Consider the following 18,059-nt stretch of genomic DNA (forward strand, 5'->3'; position numbering starts at 1 on the left):
CGTATGCGATGTCTGGTCGGGTACAGATAGCAATATACATAAGAGAACCTACAAGACCTCTATAATCATAGGTATCATCTCTTTGATTGCCCCTAGGTAACTTAAGTCCAGTTTCCATGGGAGTAGGCGAACACTTACACTCTTCCATTTTATATTTCTTCAGCACCATCGCGATATAACTCGATTGATCGAGAGTAATTTTGTTTTCATCTCTACACAATCTCATACCTAACACCTGATGAGCTGGCCCTAGATCTGTCATATCAAATTCCTTCATTAATTTGACTTTGACATCTAGCTTATCACGTTCATCACCTGTCGAAAACAATATTATATCATCAACATACAGAGCAATAATTATAAACGACCCCTTTAGTCGCTGAAAATAAACACAAGGCTCAGATGATGACTTATTGAACTTCAACTTACTGCATAGAACATGATCAATCTTCTCGTACCATGCCTTTGAGGCTTGTTTCAACCCGTAAATAGCTTTATTTAATTTGTAGACCTTACTTTCTTGACCTTTAACTATAAAGCCTTCCGGTTGTTCCATGAACACAGTTTCCTTCAAGTCACCGTTGAGAAATGCTGTTTTTACATCAAGATGTTCAATCTTCATACCGTACTCAACCGCCAAGGCTAACAAAGTACGTATAGTGGAATATCTGACAACCGGTGAATACGTCTCCTCATAGTCTATTCCATATTGCTGCGTGAAGCCTTTAGCTACCAGGCGTGCCCTATATTTGAGTAGTTCACCGTTCAATCCACGTTTCACTTTGAACACCCACTTGCATTTGACAGGTTTTTGTGACTCTCGTCGATCTGTCAGTGTCCAACACTCGTTCTTAATAAATGAGTTGTACTCACAAGACATTGCTTCCCTCCAATTGTCAGCATCTGGACCACTCAGTGCTTCTCGTACAGTCCGTGGAGCATCTGGATCGCACGTGCCCGCTAGGAATCCAAAATGTGGTGAACCCGATGAACTGTCATATTCCGAAGTATCCGTACTCTCCTCCTCTGGAATATAAGTTGCATCGGCCGGATCATCACATTCACTAGAGCTAGACGAACCATTTATTGTGATCGTACTCGTTCGATCGCTCGTACTCTGAGAATTTTGTGTCAAATTGGCATCATCAGACGTACCGCTCACTACCGATATCTCTGGTTGTACAGAGGTTGGGTTCGACAATTCGATTACAACATTTTTATTTCCATTATTTTCAATTTGTGGAAATATTTCAATTGACTCAATGACATTGTCAATGTCATCATTTGATACATTTTTAATTAACGTATTTTCTAAGAAGGTTACATCCCTGGCTTTGATGCATTTTGTTGGTTGTTCCGGGTCCAAGAGTCTATAACCCTTTGTATGCTCACAATACCCAACAAAAATGTACTTTTTGCATTTCGGATCTAATTTCGAACGCTTCAAAGTCATCGCATAAGCCACAGAACCAAAGATACGTAAATGACTTAGAGATACCTTTTTGCCACTCCACTTTTCTTCAGGAGTGCTCCCCAGTACAGCTTTCGTAGGACAGCGGTTTTTGACGTAGACGGCCGTGTTAACAGCCTCCGCCCAGAATTCGTTGCTTAGGCCCGCATCTTGCAGCATGCATCTTGCAGCCTGCATCACGGTCCTGTTCGCGCGTTCTGCGACCCCGTTCTGAGCAGCGGAGCCAGGAACAGTGGTTTGATGCACGATGCCATTGCTCTTGAGATACGCCTGAAAAGCAGAACTGGTGTATTCTCCTCCGTTGTCGCTACGTAGCGATTTTATCTTTTTACCTGTCTGGTTCTCCACTAAAGCCTTAAATTCTTTGAACCTATCAAATACTTCACCTTTTTTAGTTAAAAAGTACACAAACGTCTTTCTAGAATAGTCATCTATGAAAAGCAAGAAATACCTTGCACCGCTGAATGAGGGAGATGGTAGCGGCCCACAGACGTCTGTATGTACTAAACCCAGGACCTCTTTAGCCCTGTTGTGAGATTTCTTAGGAAAGGGGACCCTACTTGCCTTACCTTGTACACACGCTACACACGTTTCAAAATCTCTACTATCATATGATATACCAGAAGCCATACCTTTTTTCAAAAGTTCCATGCTTCTTCTGTTGAGATGCGATAGACGACGATGCCAAACCTTCTCTGAAGCTACAGATACAGTTCCGTCGCTAGTAACCGCACGCTTCTCCTCCACTGCTGCATTGGCCATTTGTTTGTTCTGTAAAGGAACATTAGAACACGCCCCCACAGTGTCAAGGACATAAACATCATTTTTCAAAGTAGCTGTCGCTGCAATAACCCCATTATCTAATATTTCGCAACTATCGGATTCGAATACTATCTTAAAGCCTTTCTTTGCCATGGCGCTTACCGACAATAAGTTAGCTACTAAATTAGGTACATAATACACATCACTTATAGTCTTTACAGTGCCATTACGTTGTTCCACTTGAACATTACCTCGCCCGGCCGTAAATAGTTTATCTCCGTTAGCTACAGTCACTTGCAACGATTTCTCTGACTTCATGTCACTCATCATGTTCACATCTCGACAAAGATGACTCGCCGATCCACTGTCCACGTACCAAAGATCACTTTCCACGTTCACCGACAGCGCCGTGAGTAGAGCCTTTGCCGACGACGTTCCTTTGCTACTTTTCTTTTTGTTCAACATCGGACAATCTTTCTTGAAATGTCCGGTCCTCTTACATACATAACACCTGGGCAGCTTTCTCGCGGCTGTCAGAGCCGTAACTCCGTCTCCGTCGCGCTTGCTGTCCTCACGTCGCATCCTTTCCTGTAGCAGCTTCGCCGATACAACTTCGCTAGATAATTTGGCAGTTGACGAGTTCTCAATAGCCATGATTAGCGGGTCGTAGTCCTCAGGAAGTCCGCTCAGCATGATGACCGCAACAAAGTCATCCTCCAACCCAGCACCAATATCCTGAAGTTGTTGTGCGACATCCGTGATCTTGTTTATGTATTTCTCCATACTCTGACAATCCGTTAACTTTGTGCTAAACAAAGTTCGCAACAGGCCTAGTCTCCGACATAATCCCTTATCTTCATATGCTTTCTGAAGACTCGTCCATGCTTTGTGTGCCGAGGTCACGTTCCTTATGTGTACGAAGGCCGTCGATTGCACGGACAATGCAATGCGTGCGAGCGCTTTCTGGCCCTTTTTCACATCTTCCGGTATTTTATCGTCAACCTCTTTTTCCACAAAATCCCAAAGATCTTCATGAACTAACACCATCTTCATCATAAATTTCCACGATGAATAGTTTTCCATTCCTTTTAGTTTTTCCATCACGAGTGGAGATGAGGAACTTGTACTGGACGCCATTACAGGGGAACCCCAGGCTGCGCTTTTAGCATTGAGATCTCCCATTACGAGTACCGGGGTTGGCGCTAACCTCCTTATTAGCCCCCCCAGATCGTCTAAGTAACCCTCGAATTGCCATAGTGGCCTATTGGGGGAAAAATAAGTGCCGATTATTATAATATTTCCCCATTTGGCTGCCGCAATTCCTGGACCTTTATGAACGGCGATCAGGGGAGGATAGTCCCCGATAGCCGGTACCATTATGGCCACTTTCCGATCAGTTGCTCCTACCCAGTTGGGCTGAGGAGGAACACAATATGGTTCCGCTGCCACAGCCGCGCCAATGCCCCACTCTGCTATTACCTGCATAAGCAGGTCTTGGGCACGGGCGCAGTTGTTCAAGTTGGTCTGTAGGAGTTCGTAAGGGCGTGGCAACATTACACATCCATGTCTTGTCCCTCGTCAGCCCCATGGGCGGATCTCTGATCGGGCCCCTGGGGCCGGATGGGGTCTTGTCTACCCTTAGTCGGTGGGGGGCAGCACGCTTGACCTCCCATGTAGTGTCCGGCTGGTTTTTTGGCCTTTTGACACACCGCGCAGAATGGCGCCTCGGTACAGCCGGACGCCTTATGTCCCGGCTTGCTGCACCGGAAGCACGTGTTGCCTCTGTCTATTTGTGAGGGACAAGTAGCGCGAGTGTGTCCCGTCCCCATGCACTTATAACAGCGGAACGGTGCTGGATCTAGAATCTGTACTTGTGCACTCGACCACCCCACAAGCAAACGCCCTCCCTCTACTATCTTTTTGGCGGCTGTCGCCGGGCATTTAATGAGGGTCGATCCTGCTCCATTAAATCCGGTACGGATTGCACCGACCTTCACTTCATCAAATCTGCAACCACCCTTCGCTGTTATTGCCTCGGCTACTGCCTCCGTGGTTGCAGATTCCATGAGTCCTGATATCCTCAAGCCAGCCATTTTAGTTGGCCGGTACACCCTCGCATCGTTGCCAATAAGGCCCTCCAATTTCTCGCACAGGATATCGGCTGCCCTGCCATTGTCGGTACCAGAAACCTCGATGATACGTGCCCCATCGGCCGTTTTTCTAACTTTGACGTGGTCTATCCCCACCTCGGCTAGACCAAACGAGGTCGTCACCTTGGTTAGGATTCCCGCATATGTAGCCTCAGATTCTGGTTTGAGAGCCACTACTATGCCCGCCGTTGATGGAGCCATCAGTTTACGTGGCTTCGGCTTTGGTTTAAGAGCCGGTTGGCCTGCTGCAGCTGTTGGTTTTTTAGCTTTCCTCTTTGCCTTACGGCCTACTACCTCCGTCCACGTCGGAGCAGCAGTCGTCGGTGGTGGGGGCGGCACCGTCTGAGGGACCCTCTTCGCTCGGGGAGCGGGGGTGGGTTTTGTCGATCTTTCCGCAGGAAGGGGAGGTGCCACCCGGGGTACCTGCTTGGTAGCCGCTTGTTTCTTCCGCGGCAATTTTGGCCCTGGTGCAGTTCTGGCAGGGGGCATCAGCGTTGACCCCGACGATGCTACAGATTTATCTGCCGTTTTCCTGGGCCTTGGGGCAGGAACAGGGGCAGGGGCAGGCAACGGGGTCCAGGGATCATCCGGCAAATCAACCACGGGGGCTGATGGAGAAACTGTCGCATCGGCCTCCTCAGATGCCTTTCTTCGGTCCGCCGCCAGTGGCGGGCGGACGATCGGCGCCGGAGGGAGGCGGCTCTTTATGTCGTCTAAGCGGGCATTAACCATATCCCCAATCGACTTGAATAGACTCGTCTCTAGCTCCTCCCTAAACCCAGACAAGGCATCCGTTACCGACCCCAGAATCTGGTTAGGCCTTGCACTGTCTGCTGGAGTCTCCTTCTTATTCCGTTCGGAGAAGGCCCTTCTAAGCGCTTTCATCTCAGTCGTCGCATGAGCTAGCTCTTCCTTCAGTCTTTTGTTATTCGCCCGAAGGACATGGACCTCTTCATTTTCCTCTCTTGAGTCCATGTTATCCATGGCCGTTACGATCTCGCGGCACGCCTTGTTAATGCGGCCACGGATTGTTCCTTTTAAATTCATACATTTGCTGACTTCTGCCAGCACCCTCTTGGCTGCCTTGCGGGCCACATCCGCCTCGTCTTCGTCAGCAGCTGGAGACTGAGGGCCTTCCGGCACCAGGCTGTACTCCATTTCCAGCTCCTCATCAGATATGACCTGTTCGGATGTTTGGTCCTTCATCCAGCAGGAGGCTGGCCCGCGAGATTGATTGATGGCCACCTAAATACCGCTAAATGTGCAAGCATGTCATATGCGAAGACAACCATACCGGCCTCACGGTTATACACGCTGAATGGCGAGGTCCTCCAAAATGTACAAACTATGCGAGACCTCGGCACGTGCTTCGATACCCAACTAAAATTCGATCAAAACATAGTGCAAATCTGTAACAAAGCACGTAAGTCTCTTGGGTTCGTCTTAAGGCAGTCCAAACTTTTTAATAGGCACCATGTCATTTCATTACTTTATAACGCCTATGTCCGTAGTGTGCTTGAGAGTAACTGCATCATATGGAATCCACATTATCAAAAACATGTTACCTTAATTGAAAGAGTTCAAAAATCATTTGTCCGTTACCTCTATTATAAAATTCATGGCTTCTACCCTTACATGTACCCAACACTGTTTGTACTAGGAATGGTATCATACCAAAGCCTTGAAATGCGTAGACGACTTGCTATGGTAAAATATTTCTTTAAACTGATACGAGGCACATTGTCTAACCCTTCCTTATTACAATTTGTATCGTTTAAAGTACCACTACACATTAGAGGTTCCCTCCGTCCACGCCAACGGCCGCTATTCCTGGTCCCGCACGCCACGACAAATCTGAGCAACTCTCCGCTGTATGTGGCCTTGAACCACATCAACAATATTCTGCTCTTTGACCCAACACTGGACTTGTTCTCGCAGTCAGAGTCGAGATTTCTGGCCACAGCCGCTCGCTATTTGGAGTCAATTAACACTCCTACCACAATACAGTATTAGATTACTTTTTACCTGTGCATGTCATGTTAGGTGTAATATGTGCTCAATATGTGTATCAAAATTAATGTAAGTATATTAAAATTTAAATTGACCTACCTATAAACTGAAATGTATACGTGTTTATCTTATAATTTAACAAAATGCTATTTATGTAATTAATCATTTTATATTTTTGTACTGTGACCTATAACTTTCATGTTTGGCAATTTGCTGTAAATGTAAGTTGGTTAAATAAAGAAATAAGAAATAAGAAATAAGATTGGGACGCATTTCCGGTATTTTTATCCGTATCTTTTTCACTAGTATCCATGTCGAGCCTTCTTTTCAACAAAGTTTTGGTCTTGGCGATTCCCACGTATGCCTCAAGGGGCTTGGACTTGGAAATACCCGTGCACGCTCCGCGAGTCTTACCCTTTCCGTTTTTCCCGCCTCTACGTGCTGTATTGACTTTTGGCAAGGTCCCCAGCCACGTATCCTCATCCGATCCAGTATGGTACCGTTTTTGGGCCAGCTGTTTTTCCACCGATTTCTCGCCAGCCTTATCTATAAAGATAACCTCTGGAAGGTCGTCGGAGTCCGTCGCATCAGACAGTCGGCGTATCCTCTCTGACCGATCAGTCCTGATTTCCCTCTGGCTGTCAGCCATATTTGATTTGGTCGCTGATCCCTCTCCTCTTTCGTATGGGCTCCAATTCCTGCTATTTGCATTTGAGTCTATCGCTTCGTCTAGACGTAGCGACAATCGGCAGCCCCGCAGCCGTAGCTGTGCTAGCGTCGTGTTGAGTTCTGAAACGACGCCGTCCCTCTCATTTTCGGCGCCAGAAGCACCCACCATATCTTCAAGATTTGTTTTATTTGTTTTATTTAGATTATCCATTCAATTCCCACGAGTAGGGGAGACTAAATTTCCACAGGGGCAGAGATCCCCGTACCCAAGCTGTGGCACTATATACTCTGTGAGGTCGGGCGGTGTCACAGGTTGGCCACTAATGGCTGATGCACACCCCAGCCGCTCTAAAGAGAGCACCCCCGCACGGTGAACCGCCATGCGAGGGATTGTGGTTTTTTATTGAGGTTATCTCCTCTTGACCCGGCCGACCAAGGCAAGGCCCTCGGTCCCATCAAAGGCTGCTAGACATGACAACAACACCTTATCATTTGGGGTAACGAGTTTGGGACGGTGGCCGGAGCCTGTCCACCCGGTTTCTACACTGAAAGCGGGCAAACCCGTCCTGCTCTTGATAGTGTCCCTCACTCTTCGCCTGCCCGGTATGGGTAGCCCTGTCCGGTATAGCCTAGGAGATCACAGAGACACTCCAAGAACACCCTCCCCCCCCCCCCCCCGGGCTAAACCCCGGGTGTCGGGTTATTGGCAGCTCCGGTAAGCAATCCCATGCAGGAGATCACTTACCGTTGCCCCCAGGGCGCACCAGCCATAAACCATTCCCTTGACTGCGAATCCGCAAGGATTAACAGAAATTGGAATGGCCCAGACCCTCGTGGAGGTTACCCGACCTAGCGCCCCAACCTAACTCAAAACCTAACCTAACTCAAAACCTAACCTAACTCAAAACCTAACCTAACTCAAAACCTAACCTAACTCAAAACCTAACCTAACTCAAAACCTAACCTAACTCAAAACCTAACCTAACTCAAAACCTAACCTAACTCAAAACCTAACCTAACTCAAAACCTAACCTAACTCAAAACCTAACCTAACTCAAAACCTAACCTAACTCAAAACCTAACCTAACTCAAAACCTAACCTAACTCAAAACCTAACCTAACTCAAAACCTAACCTAACTCAAAACCTAACCTAACTCAAAACCTAACCTAACTCAAAACCTAACCTAACTCCGAACCGTGCCTAACCCATATGTGTTGTCACAACTACCAGGATGTTTTTGGAAAAATCTTAACAGCGTGATCTATCTGCGATTATGTTTTTATTGGTGAGTGCCATCTATCGGAGATATGTTAAAAGATCCTGCGTAGACACACTGGCACCGTCCCACCTCCAACGGACTACTGTAAAAGCGGGCGGAGCGGCGGAAAGCGCCGAAATTCTAAAACGTAACAAATATAAGAGCCTCGGTAGAGAGTACCATTTTGTACCATTTGGTGTTGAAACTCTAGGTCCATGGGGTCCCAGTGCGCATAAGTTGTTCGCAGAAATCGCGAAGCGTCTGGTTGACGTAACTGGTGACCGAAGAGCTGGCGGCTACCTCGCACAACGTATCAGCATTGCGATACAGCGAGGAAATGCCGCCAGCATCCTTGGTACAATGCCTCAAGGGCCTATTTTAGATTTAAGCTAGTTATTAATTTCGTTTAGTAGTACCACTGTATATATATTGTATGTAAATAAATGATTTTTTCCTCCAAAGATTTCTCATTGAATATTTAAGTATTACACACAATTTTCATTTTCATTTTAATAAAAAAAAAAAAAAAAAAACCCCCGATTTTGTTACTGACTCACTCACTCACTCACCCACTCACTGTTGATCATCAAAACCTCTAGGCTATTTCCTGAAGTCCTAGGAAGCTGAAATTTGGTATGTAAGATACACACAAACAAAAAAAAAAATGAAGCCCCTAATGGGATGAAACGGGGGGTTTAATTTTGTATTGGGAAACCAATAACCGCTGAACCGATGTAATTGAAATTTGGTATGTAGATTGTTTTTGTTATGGGGAAGGATATAGAATAGTTTTCAATCCCAAAATCATTCCGTAAAGGTGAAAAGGGCGTGGAAAAGGACGTTAGGGGAAAAAGGGGATTGAAGTTTGTACGCGGAATGTATGCGGAATCAATAAAAAGCAGATTGTATAAAAGATGCCACATATTTGACTAAGGTGTAGAGTTTATGAAGTTAGGGCTTGTAGAGTTAGAAGCTTGGCTCTACAAGAGATCTGATAACTTTTTGTCAGTGCGAGCCTTATGGTTTCTGTCGTATATAGCTAGGAATCATGCATGTTTTAGGTTAATCTTTTACGTTTTAAATTGTAATCATTTTACTTTTATGTGTGTATATCATGTTCTTTACTTTTGTGTGTGTATATTATGATAATGAATTGCGTGGAATGTTATGTACCTAGTTATAAGTCTAGGATCCCTGTTCCTTTCATACGTGTTAATAATTAATGAGATTGGCAGAAATAAATAAAATTGACTCTCCATGACACACCCACTAGTTCATGGAAAAGTACCTACGGCCGGATATTTCCCTATATAAACCCGAGCCGTTCGTAGCTTATTCAGAGATATCAGAAACTTCAGGGAGCTTCACTCACTCACTTGCCTGAACACTCTCCAGTAAATAAACTCAAACATATGTGTTTTTATTTCACACAACACATATACCGGTAAATTGGCGGTAAAAGCGGACTTCGAAGCAGCACAGCGGCCGGCGCGTTCCAGATTGCCGAGTTCCTACGCTTCACGACGAGCATTGAATAAAAAGATACAGTCTACGCTCCACAGTTTCGTCTTGGCAACGGGAATCCCTCTACCCAAGATAGAGCTGATGCTGAACCCTGGCAGTACCTAGTGGAACTCAGGTTTGTTGCAACATAGGCACACGCTGTTTTGGTCATACGACTCGTCTTGATGAGCACTTAGGAGAGTTGTACCCAAGATAAAGCTGATGCTGAACGCGGGCTGTACCTTTTGGAACTCAGGTTTGGTGCAACATAGGGACACGCTGTTTTGGTCATCCGACTAGTCTTGATGAGCACTTAGGAGATTAGTAGGTACCCAAGAGAGAGCTGATGGTGAACCCTGGCTGTACCTAGTGGAACTCAGGTTTGGTGCAACATAGGCACACGCTGTTTTGGTCATACGACTCGTCTTGATGAGCACTTAGGAGAGTTGTACCCAAGATAAAGCTGATGCTGAACGCGGGCTGTACCTATTGGAACTCGGGTTTGGTGCAACATAGGGACACGCTGTTTTGGTCATCCGACTCGTCATGATGAGCACTTGGCAGAGCAGTACCCAAGATAGAGCTGATGCTGAACCCTGGCTGTACCTAGTGGAACTGTTTCTGTGTGTTTATGTGCGAAGCAGCGTGATTACCGCCAGTAGGTGTCCAGACGGGATAGTTTTTCGCTCAATTGTGTGGTGTGGACGCAAAAATAAATTCAAGGACATTGGCTCGCTGACCCAACATTATGTAGGAAACCCAGTTGGCACTTACAAAAAGTACTGGGCGACCGTGTAGGATGTAATAAGCGTTTATGAAATTGTATATTACGTGTGGATTGATATTGGCAATTTGATTTTGTCGTCTGGACACGTTTTTAATGGACAAAGTAAAAGCTGTAACAGGCAGGGCGTACCGGACAGCAACCCCTCTGGTTAGTATATTTCTTCCTTGCTCTCCTTATAGCTGCATTCTTAACGGACTTATTACGTACCCACTCGGTCGAACATGAAACGAGCCTCGCATTGGATCAAAGTCGCGGTCCGGTACGTTTAGGTAGAAAAACTCCGCAAGCCCTTACAAAGCTCCGCTTTTTGCTAGTTTATTTATTACTATTCGACCAAATTCGACAAACTATGCATTCTTGTGGTACACTTTACGGAAAAACTATCGCACTGTTAGGTTTGAAATTTAACATAGTAATTTAAATGCATGTCTAGATGAATATTGAAGATAGTCTTTCAAGAAAGCCTGGCAAAGTCTATCTACATCTAGAGGCATCTAGTGTCGAGTAGAAAAAATAAAAGTACTAACTACGCGCGCTCATAGATGGCGGTAGTAACCCCGTCTTCCAAATGCTGTAATCGTTTGTGGTTTTCAAGCAGCCTCAACACTTCGAGCAACACGGAAGGGAGGCAGCATTCGCACTATTTCCCCTCTGCCTAGGTACAAGATCAACTGATCTAGCGCGGGTAATAAAACTAGTTGCGCTCGGATTTTTCACTAGACAGAGTCCAGGGGGGCGATTTTTGAATTTCGACCGCTCGATTTCGTGTATTTTGTTCAATAATATCTCCAGTACCCGGCAATTGAATTCTACTAATAGAATTGAAAACGAGTGGTCAATACCACTCGATTCCCAATTTCTATCGCTCGTATTTCAAAAATTAGCATTTCACTGTTTTCCGCCGATTTTCGAGTGACGAAATCGAACGCACGAATTTCAAAAATCGGCCCCCAGACGCGCGCGTGTACACAGCAGCAGAAAAAAATGCCTAATTGCTCGGTTTTTTGCCGTAAAAAGAGATCGGCGACATCAAATTTACAAAAAGAAGGTGTTACATTTCACATGTAATATTTTTTTACATATCATACGTTTAATTACATTTTCACGGAAATGTGGCAATAGATGGTCTAAAACCAAGCTGGAAAGTAGGCAATAGCTGTAGCACCTGAACCATCACTACTACTATGTTTCATTGTTATCATCATCTGTCATTGGTGACGGTTCGCTACAGCAATGAGTATCATTTAAAACTAGTGTCCGACCGAAACATGTTTTTTTGCCGAAACCGAATGTTCGGCTTTGGCTCTAGTTTCGGCCGAAACCGAAACCGAACCTTTTGTAGACTTGTTAAAATCGTTGAAAAAATGTCATAAAACCGCTTTTACACCCATATTATGGGGCTGTCAACACCCAATGTCCTTGAAATTGATGTTACTTAAGCAGTTTTTTAAGAAAATTATTAGAGTTAGACCAAGATAATTCTGCATCGATTTTGATAACACACGCAGTGCAAGTGTTATTTTAAACGTCAAAACTTCTATGAAATTATGACGTATAAATAACATTTGCACTTAACACTGCGTATGCTATCAAAATAATTGCATAATTTTCTTAGTCTAACTCTATTCATTCACCAGTCAAGCTAACATGTAGATACAGGGTCAACCAAAAACGCGAGCGCAGCAAGCGCGAAATTTTTTTGTTAAAATATCGCAAGGCCGGGTACCGATCTTCACCTGGGCTTAAACGTCCGAAGTGTCCCAGTGAGGCGAACTTTCATCATGTTTCATGCGAAGTCAAAGCCGCGCTTCAGGCTTCAGGATAAGTAGTTGAGCACAGACTCCAACCAATGTCCATTGTATTAAAAAGCGAGATATTTCCTTGAGCGCTGGTGGCCTAGCGGTAAGAGCGTGCGACTTTCAATCCGAAGGTCGCAGGTATAAACCCCGGCTCGTACCAATGAGTTTTTCGGAACTACTATTTGCTTTTCGGTGAAGGAAAAACATCGCGAGGGAGCCGGACTAGTCCCAATAAGGCCTAGTTTACTCTCTGGGTTCGAAGGTCAGTCTGATAGCAGTCGCTTTCGTAAAAACTAGTGCCTACGCCAATTCTTGGGATTAGTTGTCAATTGGACCTCAGGCTCCCATGAGCCGTGGCAAAAATTCCGGTATTACGCGAGGAAGATGATGAGTTTTCTTATTATTCCTTTGCCCAGGCCCAGTATTTAACATGCGACAGTGCTATCTCATTAACTCCGATACAATTAGACAGTGTGCACGTTATAGGTATTAACAGCCTCTTAAGACTGCGTCTAGTGGCGCCCTCGTTAGTGGAATTGTGTTTTGATAATAAACCAATTAATTACTGTACCTATACATGAATCAGTATATGTAGGTACATATTAATATTTTTGTCCTACTTATTCCCCAACTTTTGGTCTTTGTCACATAGTTTAGTTTCATAGTACGAAGTACCATTTCGTAAGTTTCGGCCCGGCCGAAAGGTTCGGCCGTTTTTTGGCCGAAACCGAAACTACAGCCGAAACATGATTTTTTGGCCGAAACTGGCCGAAACCGAAACCGAACCTTCGGTCGGACACTATTTAAAACATAAAAATCAATAAAAGGTCTTTTTTGGCGCAACTTTTTCCTTCAAATATAAAATTAGGTTATTTATAGGACCAATGTCTTGTTTAAAAAAAAAAGAAATGTCAAAACCATTCATTCATTCAGTCAGTTCATTCGATTCACGCTTATGGCGTTTTTTACTTTTGTAGTTGTTTGCAAAAACGCTTCTAAGTTTAGAGTTAGTTCGAAGCAAACAACAGAAAAACGCCTCTTAAAAGTGATAAAAAAAGTAAAAAAGGCGGGATCGGAAAATAGTCACTGAATTGGATAGTGTAAATTGTGTTTGACTAAAAAATACAAGAAACACGTATCTACGCTCGCTATAAAAATGAGTTCTTCTAGTGAAGAAAATGATATTCTTAAACCTACCGAATTTCACGAGACCGCACAGGCAGTGGCTAGTAATTTGCTACCAGAGAAATCGCGGGCTAGTACTTATAGTTATGCAAATGTTTTCTTATTTCCTCGCAGTAGTCGTGAAAAGCACTATGTAATGCCTCGGCCGGAAACGCTAAAAATGGACTCGAATTATTTGAGTCAAACTCACTCGTCCATCTTTTAGCGGTTTTCCGCCCTCTTCTACAATGTACTATTAAACCTATGATCTTTTATATGAAGATGTGTTATACACGTTCCAAAATTGAAGCACTCACCTCGTGTCATGTCGCTCCTTGAGAAACATAACGTCATTATCCAAAAAATGGGGTTTTTGAGTTAATAACGCCATCTAGCTCGTATGATCGTAACGCACGCAATACGAAGACACCTATCGCCCTAGCTCTATTAGAACCGCCAGAGGGCGCTAATGTCGTTATGGCGAATAGAGGGAATAGGTGCCTGTCTCATAGGAACAATGTCATTAAAGGGAAGTAAATTGTATTTTTTTGCTTAGTGACGGTTTTCTATGAGATTCAATGGTAAGTACGTCAATTTACATAAGAAATAGTGTATCTAAACGTACTATGTCACTTTAAACTTATAATATGGTATCAAAATCAAAACTCAATTTAAAGCAATATCGTACTTTTCCCTTTAAGGACACTTGTACTTTTGAATTTAATAGAATAGAATAACGTTTTGAAATAAGTAAAGTGACATTATACCTTTAATGACGGTTTTGCTTAAAACTTAAAGCCATAATGCTGACTAAAAATAAAAACGTACTGTTCTTTTACTTTAAGTGACATTGTGACAGAACAAGCTGACAGAAGTTTTAGCAGGTCGATCGTCATTATCTGTGTAGTGTCAATATGCTAGCTTAGTTTACCATAGCGACAGTTGGCATGCTTAAGTGAAAAATGTCGTTTTAAGCTTAAAGCCACTACAACTGGTACAGAACGCTTATAACGGTGTGGTTAATGAATGTCACTCGTTGTTTAATGTCACTGTGTTGTATTTTTTCTATAAGGTTCATAATAGAGTTGTATTATGGGTACCTACTAGACGACTATTTATAATCAGTGCAGAATTGTGCGCGCTTGGAATCGGACGCGCATTACTGCACAATACTGAATAATATTTTTATTCGCGATCGGCGCGACTTAGGTCGCTGCCCCATATTTTTTCGTAATGGGTTCGCAACAACTCATAGCGAACGAGTTACTGGCGTTCGTACAGAATGCCGTAGACACCATGGACGAAGTCAGCATCAGGCAGATCTGCAAATCAAGTTTTAGTGAAGACGATATTTGCAGTGGCAAGGCGCTGCTTTTCCAGTCGCTCGGGAAAACCGACCAGATGCCATCCCGTCGGAGGGATGGGGGTGTGAAGAGTCTCCAGAACATCATTAAACTGTTCAAGGAGACCGATCCAGACGACGTGCCTGCCTTCGTTGCGAAGCGGCTGGACCGGTTACCGCCGGTTACCTTCGACCACGTCGACGTCACCAGGCTGCTGAAGGACATAACATTCCTGAAGACAAGTTTGGCAGAGGTGCAGTCTAAGTTAGAGGTGGCCAATAACACCATTTGTGAACTTCGTACTGAGGTAGTGACACTCCGTGCCACTGTTTCGGTATGTAGGTCACACGAGGCCACTGACTTGGGCTCGTGTAGTGATGCGCGTGCAATTGTGTGCAATGCTGGGTCAGCAACGAGCGATATGACGCCAGTCCCCGCCGCCGGCCCGCCCCCCGCACCCCGCACGCCGCGTCTCGTCGTACCGTCATCTGCTCCAGTTGGTGTATCAGTGACTCCTGGTCTCGATTACGCTGCTGCTGCAAAACAAAGAAAGGCACCTCCGAAGGTGCCCGAATCTGCTTCTCGAGATGAGAAGCTACCCCGCGCCGAAAAAGGTTTCCCGCAGGCGTCGAAGGAGAGGCGGCCGCGCAAGGCGCCTCGCAAGAGCCAGTGTGGCACAGCGGAGCCAGATATTGCATCTGGACTGAGGGCTGCCACGCCGAATACGGCGCTATACGTATCGCGCCTGCATGTTTCCGCCACGGCAGACGATGTGGTGGAATATCTTCGCAAGAAGACCCGTTACGAGTTGAAAGTGTTCCAGCTGCGATCGCGACATTACGTGCACTTCAGCTCGTTTGTGGTGCGCGTGCCGCGGCCGCTGCTGGAAGCCATCGCGAGCACGGACTTCTGGCCGAAGGGTGTGATATTTCGGCGGTTCCGTGGGAATCTGCCGAATCCTACACCAGAGCAAGTGACGCCGCAACAGAAAACTGCGTCACGAAAATGATTTTTTAGTATTTAAGTTTTTTATTATTGTATATATATGTTAGTATGTAAGGTATGTATCTATGGGCCTTAGTAGCCTGAAAATAAATGCTTTGATTGTTTGATTGATTGATTGATTGATAATTAGATAGATATAGCCACATTACGAGCCCTATTGATCTAACTGTGGAACTAGGTTGGTATGTGTAAGATTCCCATATTTATTAATTATAATATAATATTATTGATGTGTTGTGTGATACTTTTTCATTCATCAAAACGAGCAAGTTATTTTTGTGATGTCTGTTATGTTCCAATTTTATTACTGACAATGTGACACAAAACACACATTAATTATTATTATCACTAGGTAGGTACTTACCTATTAATTACCCATAAAACGATTGTTCTCTTACAGTAGAAAATGTCTCAATGTGTCTTGAATGACAAAAAAGTTTAAAGCTATTTTAATAAAGTTAATACTTATGATGATGAAGAATTCGTACCTCCTTCCGAAGAGCTAGTTCTAATACCGTAATGTGTCGCTTGCGAGTGTTTTGTTGTTTTTCCGGGTTGGTTTAATTTTGCTACTGGCTGTTTCTAAAGTATTTATAATGTTGTTATTTTGAATTTGAACTTCTGAATGTGTATTTGTGGTATCTCTTCTTGTAAGGTGTCAAAATTACTTCGTAATTCTAAGTTAAACTGATCGTGGTTACAAATAAGAGTGTGTTTCTGTTTAGGTGTTTTGCCTATTTATGAATTAATTGCTTACGGTGGATTTAAGTCTTAAACTTTATTTTTGCTCTCGCGGGTCTGTGATCGGAACTAAATTTAAACCTATTGATGTACCTAATACCTACATAAATAAATATCTAATTAAACTTTTGTCAGATGAAAATATTATTATATAAGTAGTCAATTTCGTGTGTCGTATTCCGCCAGGCGAAGTCCAGGTCCAGCGACTTTGAAGTTTTTTTGAGAAAGAAGGAATTACTTATCTACGTTCATGTTTCGACCAAAGGCAAATGGAATAGACCTAGAACTACGGTCGTTTCTGCTGCCAAGGCCATATGTGGTCCAACTATGTATGTGTGCTTGATCTGACTTCACCAAGGACAATGGTCCATGTTTCCTGCTTTTCATCAGTAGATTTATTTAGAGGGTCATAATCTCGTAATACTCTTCAATCTTATCATCGCAATGTGTAGATGTTGATGCGTAGGCTTTGATTGCGGTTAAGGTAGGTATATAGCTTTGGGATTTGGGATATGCTTAACGTCAACACAGCCACCTTGTCGGAGTAATTTGATAATCCGACAATGTTGTCCTGCCACTTCTTTTTGACGACAAAGCGTGTGGGTATCTTCCGCCGGGTAGTTTCAAAGTAGCGCCAATAACAGAAAAGCTAACGGAAAAACGTCTGAGGTGGTACGGTCATGTACAGAGGCGTCCTGTAGACTACATGGTTAAGGTAGCGCTCGATATTTCAACGACGAAGCGAGGACGTCGAAGACCACCTGCCACCTGGCTGACGACGGTTCAGCGAAACCTGAAAGACCTCAATATAGACGCCGACGTTGCACTCAATCGTGCAGGATGGTGGAAAAGAACAGGGAAGGCCGACCCCAAGTAAATGAGAACAAGGCCTAGCAGGATGATGATGACGTGGGTATCTTACGCCCGGGGATTCTTAGCACCACTTTTACAGGGTACTTAGCGCCGTAACGAGAAGTCGTACATGTCAAATGAGATTGGGCCATAAGCCCACCATGCTGGTTCAGTTAGGGTTGCCAGATGGTCGGGATTTGGCGGGATTCTCCCGATTTTTAGCATGTGTTCCCGATTCCCGACAAAGTGAAAATTGTCCCGAAAAACAGCTTCACGATATAAAACAATAATTTCAAGTGCCGAACTGTCGTCGAGTGAGCGAGCGACCCGCGTCCAGTTTTTTGTTTTTGCTAGATCTCAAAGAATTTATACTATTTTTATATAAAAAGTTAAAACGTCTATGAGCAGAGCAGCTGTCGTAGTGCCAGTAATGTAAAATATCGTTGTTTTTAATATAATTACTTTAATTTGAATGGTTTTTTTTTCCCGACCCAAGTCCCTAAATCCCGAAAAACAGATACTTTTTCCCGATAATAGCGCCTT

At 44.2% G+C, this 18,059-nt stretch overlaps 1 protein-coding gene across 1 annotated transcript; it reads left to right on the plus strand.

The window, feature by feature from the left end:
• The first annotated feature begins 14,808 nt into the window (after positions 1-14,808).
• On the plus strand, positions 14,809-17,558 carry LOC134793078 (uncharacterized). The gene is made up of 2 exons (XM_063764604.1): positions 14,809-15,773; positions 17,504-17,558. The coding sequence occupies exons 1-2, from the start codon at positions 14,809-14,811 to the stop codon at positions 17,556-17,558; spliced, it is 1,020 nt and encodes a 339-aa protein (XP_063620674.1).
• The last annotated feature ends 501 nt before the right edge of the window (positions 17,559-18,059 follow it).

This window comes from Cydia splendana, chromosome 8, assembly GCF_910591565.1.
Source record: "Cydia splendana chromosome 8, ilCydSple1.2, whole genome shotgun sequence".
Lineage (NCBI taxonomy): Eukaryota > Metazoa > Arthropoda > Insecta > Lepidoptera > Tortricidae > Cydia > Cydia splendana.